Source organism: Scylla paramamosain, chromosome 39 (assembly GCF_035594125.1).
Source record: "Scylla paramamosain isolate STU-SP2022 chromosome 39, ASM3559412v1, whole genome shotgun sequence".
NCBI lineage: Eukaryota > Metazoa > Arthropoda > Malacostraca > Decapoda > Portunidae > Scylla > Scylla paramamosain.
In genome coordinates this window covers 627,250-635,000 of record NC_087189.1, presented here as the reverse complement: position 1 = coordinate 635,000, position 7,751 = coordinate 627,250, and the positions used below count along the sequence as shown (strand labels likewise).

The 7,751-nt window shown below is 40.4% G+C and overlaps 1 protein-coding gene across 8 annotated transcripts in view; it reads left to right on the top strand.

The window, feature by feature from the left end:
* Nucleotides 1-7,751, top strand: part of LOC135091954 (transient receptor potential cation channel subfamily A member 1 homolog) — a 55,310-nt gene that overhangs the window by 36,974 nt on the left and 10,585 nt on the right. For all 8 annotated transcript variants that reach the window (XM_063990016.1, XM_063990018.1, XM_063990022.1 and 5 more), the window contains 9 exons: nucleotides 388-544; nucleotides 843-1,039; nucleotides 1,447-1,699; nucleotides 1,848-1,990; nucleotides 2,773-2,916; nucleotides 3,255-3,569; nucleotides 3,850-3,924; nucleotides 4,445-4,532; nucleotides 5,056-5,169. In XM_063990016.1, the coding sequence (XP_063846086.1) occupies nucleotides 388-544; nucleotides 843-1,039; nucleotides 1,447-1,699; nucleotides 1,848-1,990; nucleotides 2,773-2,916; nucleotides 3,255-3,569; nucleotides 3,850-3,924; nucleotides 4,445-4,532; nucleotides 5,056-5,169 (1,486 nt within the window). The remainder of the gene's footprint in view (nucleotides 1-387; nucleotides 545-842; nucleotides 1,040-1,446; nucleotides 1,700-1,847; nucleotides 1,991-2,772; nucleotides 2,917-3,254; nucleotides 3,570-3,849; nucleotides 3,925-4,444; nucleotides 4,533-5,055; nucleotides 5,170-7,751) is intronic.

Here is a 7,751-nt window from a genome sequence, read left to right as displayed (position 1 = left end):
TGGATAACGATAAATTTAGTGTTAATTCTGAGTCATCCCAAGTATACATGCAAAATTTAATCATTAACTTGTGAATAAATTAGATTTGATGTTAACTGCTATTATTTCATTCATTAAGTTATGTAGGGAAGTTACTAATCTATATAGGCAATGGTTGGGTTAGTGCTAATAATTCTACTTCTTTTTCCCTCTAAAATCTGTAATAAAGATAGATTTTTACTCGCAAATGTTCATCAATGTAGGAAAGTCCATGTAGTCGCTGCGTGAATTAATGCTACTACTTCTGCTGTTAGAGACTGTAAATAAACAAAACTTACACATAGAGCCACAAATAAGGATAGATTTTCACTAATTCTGGTTCTGTTAACGCTGTCACTTCCATCCCAGGGACTCCTTCACCCCACTGCTGCTGGCGGCAAGTGGGGGGCATGCAGATGCTCTTCAGACACTGCTAGACAACGATGCCGACATAGAGGCTGTGGACAAGGACGACAAGACTGCTGTGTTCTGGTGTGCTGAGCAAGGGAACTGTGAGGCGCTGGAAGTAAGATTCAGTGCTGCGTTTGTCTGTGTGTTTGTGTGTGTGTTTGTGTGTGTGTTCTTACCTTATTGTTTTTACCTAATCAAGCTCATAATGTCCTGTCTTTTAACTGGATTTGTCATGTTTATCCTTAAAGTTATGAATGTTTCTTGCACACACACTACTTGGTCAGGTAATTCTGTACACTGCTTGCAGTGTTACCAAACCACTTCCTTGGCATTGAAAGTGTTAATCCTCAGGCAGGAAAAAAGTGACACATTTTGATCACTAAGAGCCCTCTCACATGTACCTCTCTCTTCAGGTCCTCTTGAATGACCCTCGCTGTGCAGACCTGGTGGATGAGAGTGACCGCTACGATAACTCCCCCCTGCATGAGGCAGCACGGCGGGGGTACTACAACATCATTGACAAGCTGCTGGCGGCTGGCTCTCGCATCGACAACAAGAATGAGGACGAGGAGACAGCCCTCCACGTGGCAGCTGAAGCAGGACAGGTCAAGTATGTAGCTTGCCTAAAGGAGCCTGTAGGGAACTGTTAATCTGTGTAGACTTGCATTAATACTAGTGCTTCTATTACCAGGGACTCCTTCACTGCATTTTTGCGGGTGTTGAGTCACTTTAAGGTTGTCTGTGATGCTGTGAGGACCTTAGAGACAAACCTGAACCAGAGAAACAGACACACAGCAAACACAATAACATCTCATCAACCAAACATGATCATTTCAGGGCGGACTAATACCTTCTCTACTTCATCGTTGTATGGAAACTAATGAAAGACTACCTCTACCTGGCCAAGGATGAGAATGAGCTTGAAATAAACACACAACAAACACAAAGCAAACACAATGACACCTTAACAATCAAACGAGACCTTTTCAGAGCCTATTAACCCCTCCTCTGCTGCAGGGTGGTGCGGGAGCTGATGAAGCACTACCGCTACCTGGTCAAGGATGAGAACGAAAACTCGGACACCCCACTACACTTGGCCTGTCTCCAGGGACACACAGATGTGGTGCGGGTGCTGCTGGAGGCTGGGGCAGATGTGGACGCCAGGAACTCCTCCCTGTGGACGCCCCTGGACTGTGCCTCAGCCAAGGGACATGTCTTCTGTGTCCACGAGCTGCTAGATTATGACTCGCCTATTGATCCCATTGACAAGGTGACCAGCTGGTGGGGTTGGGTTTTAAATATTCTCATCTATTAGACAAGGTGACTGTTCTGTCCACCTCCAGAGTTGTGAAATGCTTGCAAGGGTACAGCACTAAAATACACACATATTCTGACACATTTTTTTCGTTTCCCACCAGACCAAGACAACCCCGCTGCAGCTGGCTGCCAAGGAGGGCCACGTGGCGGTCACCAGGCTGTTGTTGGAGCGTGGGGCTTCCCTCCAGGCCTGTGACACATCGGGGAGGAATGCGCTGGAGCTGGCCATTGCTGCAGGGAAGAAGTAAGATGTTGGCAGTGCTTGTTTTGTCCCTGTACATTCACCACTGGCTAATTTGTTTTGGTTACTGAGTTATTTAATTATTCTTTATTTACTGTATGTCCTTTGTGTTTTTATGGATATAGTAGTTGTGTTTTTATATACTAGATTATGAGTTTACAGTACAGGTGAGTAATAGATTGCAGGTGTTTACTTAGGCTGGCTGAGATCTGTTTTATTCACTGTATGTCCTTCTTGTGTCTTTTACAGGTACGGTTGTTAGGTTTTTATGTTCTATATTATGACTTTAGTATTAGCACAGGTGACTGATTGCAGGTGCTTAATGAGGCTGGTTTATATTAGACCTATGCCAAAAACCAGTTTATAGTGTGGCATAAGAGCAGAATTTCATTGTAATTTGAGGACTTCTGTGTTTCTTAGTCCTGTTTTGTGACTTCTACCTCTGAGTGGCCATGAAGGAAGAGAGAATTGAGTCTTGTCCGTTCAAATTCTTTCATTCTCATCTCTTATCTCTTATTAAACCCTTTCCCTTCAATGTACAACAGTTCTAGACAATAAAACCAACATATGAAATCTTTATAAGCTATCTACAAGAAAGAAAAGAAATTACAATGATATCTTTCACAATTTCCAACCAGTACAATGCTTAGACATGACTACAGAACAAGAAGAAATATAAAAACATGCCACAATGGATAGTGATTAAGAAAACATGCTGCAACTGAAACAGGTAACCCAACTTCACATAACATTGCCCCCTGTATCTGACACATATCTTACTGCAGGGATGTGTGCATGGCCATCGTGAAGTCATCGGATTGGGAGATGGCTCTGAAGAACGTGAGGACAGACTACAAGGGACGCCGAGTGACCCCCTTCAGGATGCTCATCAAGAAGTTCCCTGACGTGGCGGAGGCTGTGCTCAATAGGTATGAGTGTGGTGCTGGTGGTGGTGTTGTCTTGCTTCTGTGGCTATGTGTCTGTATGTCCTTTCCTTCATCTTTCCTTTCCTTATCTCTGTGCTGCTTGTGTTTGTTTATTTAGTCTTTGTTTCCTTACCTGAAAGTCAGACAGAATGAATAGATAGATAGAGAGACAAACAAGCTCTCCCTTATCCCTTACACACAAACAAAATAGATAGATAAATAGACCTTTGTAACTTCTCCCATGCCCCTCCTATGAAAGTCAGTCAGAATAAGTAGATAGACAGAGACAAAAACCAACAGACATAATACACAAGCTCTGCCCTACCCCAACACACAAACAGGTGCACAAAATCAAACGGAATGGACTCGGATGATGAACGATACGCAATGCTCTTCAAATTCGATCTGGTGGACGACAACTACATCATGTCCAGCAACGGCTCTGACACAGACTCCATCGCCTCCATCAGCAGCATGGAGACGCCCTACGATGAGGACGGCAGGGTGCTGGAAGACGCCAGACTGTACACCTCAGATTTCAGGGACCTCAAGAAAAACCACCCACTCATGTTGATGGTGAAGTATAAACGCCTGAATCTTCTCAACCATCCTGTGTCCATTTCGTTGGTGAAGCACAAGTGGATGAGCTATGGAAGGTGAGGTGGATGGGTGTGGATGGTTGGTGAGAGGTGGATGGTTCATGGGTGATTTGGATGAAATTAATAGATGATAGTTATAATGTTTTGGTGGTGGGGTGATTCTGACCTCTTTAAGTTAGGTTAGGATTTTATTACACGTATGAAAGGAGGAATGACGGATAAATGTGGAAATAATGTAAGGCATGAATATTTGGTATACGTATTAGATCGATGAAGGAATAAATAAAAGATGGATTTGTATGGAAATAATGTCAGTTTCATCTCATTTCTTCCCCAGATTTGTGTACTACTCAACCCTGATCTTCTACAGCATCTTCCTCACCTTCCTCACTGGCTACGTTCTCACTGCCAAGTATGGGTCATAAGACAGAAAGATAGATAGATGTTAACCACAAAAATGCATTAAAGATAGACAGATAGATACTTATTGACCACAGATCCGTTACAAACACTTGCTAATCATGCAGCTTGTGAGTGCCAAGTCAACAGGGAGATTCTGAAAGATTAGATGAATTTGTGAATAAGGATGATAGTGGAAACAAATAGTAAGTAAAGAGAAGTAAAAAAGACCCACTTAGCATCCCTCCCTTAAAAGAAACAGTAGCAGAGAAAACTCAATTCAGGAAAAAAAAAAACTTATTTGCATCTCTTAAAAAAAAGATTAATAATTGTCTCTCCCGTAAAAAAAAAAAATATACCAAAAAGACCTAATTCAGAAAAAAGACCCCTTATTTACATCTCTCCCTTAAAAAAAACAATAAAGAACCCCAATTATCCCATCAGTAAGAAAAACAATAGCCAAAAAGACTCATTTCACATTGAGAGTCACCTTGAAGCATCTGTCACTCAAGGGCACTTCACTGTCTCCTCAGGGACTGGGCGTGGGTGGAGGAGCAGCTCGCCGATGTGCCCAATGGTGACATCCTTGCCCAGGAGGCTGTGGCATCTGGCTCCTGTGAGGTCAGTGAATCCAGCGTTTGAAGATTTTCATCTCCTAAATGTTGCGTCTTTTGTGTGTTTACTAGTGAAAAGAAGGGCAAAATTAATCATATCTATTTTCCACATTTCTATCTTTTTACATGTCTTATATTAATTTATACATACTTACCAGGGCATCATGTATTTTCTTGCATTTGTATTTTTCTATATACTCATACATACATACATATACCAAGGCTGTCTCTCTTAAAAATGAGGGGTAACCAAGAGAAGGCACACAGCTTTCATGCTCACACTCATTCACACACTCCTTTAGCCTCTTGACCCCTGATGGAGAAGAAAAAATACTTCTGCCCTCATTGTACAGGGATCAGGGGGAGAGAAAGTACTCCTACTATCACTTATTCCATTAAAATCACCTCTATTATCAAAACTAGGTGAGAAACATCACATAAGCCACAAATTGATGTCACCTCCAGTTCAATGATTCACTGAGGCATCCCTTCACTATATCACTACATCACCACATCCTTCTCTCCCACAGGACATCAAGGACAAGGTTGATCTGACGAGCCATGGATTTGTTGTGGCTGGGAAGTGGGTTATCATTGTCATGGCTGCTATTAATATCCTGCGAGAGATATTTCAGATCTACCAGGTATGTTTAGCTTGTGTGGTGCTTGTGTGGTGCTTGTGTGGTGCTTGTGTGGTGCTCGGTTATCCACACACTCCTCTGCCAGTTGGTGTGGTATGGTGCGGTGTGGTTAGGTTTGTTTGGTGTGCAAAAGACTGATTTTTTTTTTTTTTTTGGTGTGTTTTGTTCAGTTTGGTTGTAATGAAGAGGAGAAATGAGAGGTGTGGTGTGCAAAAGATTGATTTTTGGGAGTGTGTTTAGTTAAATTTTGTGATGAAGAGGAGAAATGGGAGGTGCGGTGAGGAGTGGTGTGTGTGGTTAATTCACACTTGGTTTGTGTGGTGTTCAAAAGATTAATTTTTCGTGAGATTTGTGTGTGTTTGTCTTCCATTTTTTTTTTTTTTTTCTCTCAATATTAATCAGGTTGTTTGGATAAGTATTTAATGTTCTTTAAAATCAAATACTGTATTATTGCATGGAGGTATTGTGTAAAGTCTTATATGCAATACAGAGAGATTATTTTATTCATTACAATATGCGATAAATTATGCCTATGTACGTTTTCTTCTAGATCATCATTTTATTTTTTATCCTTTTAGTTACAATCTATATTAATTTCATCCCCCTTAATAATCATAACTATTACATTTCCCTTACAAATATATCAGTTTATCTTTTAAAATCCCCAATAACTTTTAATATTCTCCTAACTACCCTTGGCTAACCTAACAAACTCAATACATCTTACCTAAATACCCTTAATAACTAACTTTGTTCTTCCAGGGAGGTCTTAGGAGTGTTGTGGTAAAGTACATTCAATATCTTCACTGTCATCACACACTCACGCCCTCACTTGCATTTTTGTCCCAGCCGGTGTTGTGCCTGCAGCCTCAGTTAGAGATGAGGGAGTGAGTGCAGAGGGGAAAATGAAATGAGAAATGCCTATGAGGAGTTATCGATGCTGTCTGTACATTGTGAAGGGTTAGTGACGTGCAGGGAGGGACAGAGAAGACACCAAGCTAGAACTGAATATTAGAAAGAGGATGGAAGGAGAAAACTGAAAGAGTGAGGGAGGGAGAATGAAAAGGAGGGTGTCTATGAGGAGTTATTGTTACTGTCTGTAGATTGTGAAGGGTTAGTGAGGTGCAGGGAGGGACAGAGAAGACACCAAGCTAGAACTAAATATTAGAAACAGGATGGAAAGAGAAAATTGAAAGACTGAGGGAGGGAGGATGAAATGAGAAGTGTCTATGAGGAGTTATCAGTGCTGTCTGTACATCATGAAGGGCTAGTGAGGTGCAAGAATTGACAGAGAAGACACCAAGCTAAAATTAGATATTAGAATGAGGATGGAAGGAGAAAAATCGAAAGACTGAGGGAGGGAGAATGAAAGGGAGGGTGTCTATGAGGAGTTATTGATGCTGTCTGTACATTGTGAAGGGTTAGTGAGGTGCAGGGAGGGACATATTAGATATTAGAGATTAGAATGAGGATGGATTGTGAAAAATTAAAAGACAGGTTGTTTCAAAGAATAGCAAAGAAATAGGAATAAGAAAAATGAATGGCAAGAAATTAGAAGGAAAGAAATTATAAAAAAAAATTGGATTAGTGAATGTTAGAGGAGGAAAAAAGGAGAAGAAACAACTGCTAGACAGGGAACAGCACAAATCGATGTACAAGCCACAGCACATCGCATTATCACTCACAAAAAATAACCCATGAATCACTGTACGTATTAAATTAGTAGTAGTAGTAGTGGCCATTCATACTCCATAATAAACTGCACCTTGATCTCATTTACGCACAGCCTCTGGTCTCCTCAGCTATATACATCATTATCAATAACCTCAATGACTTACACAGGGTATTTAAAAGGTTCAGTCATCTGTACCACTTTTTGTATGTTCTCTTTTCTTATCACAGCTATACACATTATCATCAGTAACCTTTAATCACACATGGTCTTTTAAAGATTCAAATTATCTATACTGCTTTCTGTGCCTGGTTAGGTTAGATGTAAGGCAAGGTCATTCATACATGCAACATTCGAGTATCTATATATAAGCTGTATTCACTTGGTGTCGTATTATCACACTGCACAGACTATGGATGTTGTTGACTGACACCGCCTAAGTGTTGTGTACATATTGTAAGATTTGCACCGAGGTATTGTATTATTGACTTATATATGTATAGAAAGTGTTTATATTTACTGTTACAAATGGTGTTTTTTATTTTATTTTTTTTATTACATGGTTGGTGAGGTATTCATTGGTTGGTGAGTATACTTCTAATATTGTGGTTCAGTTGTTATTCCTCTATTGAAATACTGCATATAAGGTTAATAGTATTTGTAGGGAGGAAAAGTTGATAAGTGGTATGACAAAAATGTTAGATAAGGTTATTTTTTTCTCGTAACTAATTGTTCCTTCCTTGTTATTGTTCCTTGTAGCATCACAGTTAGGAGAACCAAGAGGAAAACAGATTCAGGCAAAAAAAAAAAAAATTCTTGTAATTTATTCAACAAAGCTTTACATGCACACACACACACACACACACACACACACACACACACACACACACACACACACACACACACACACACA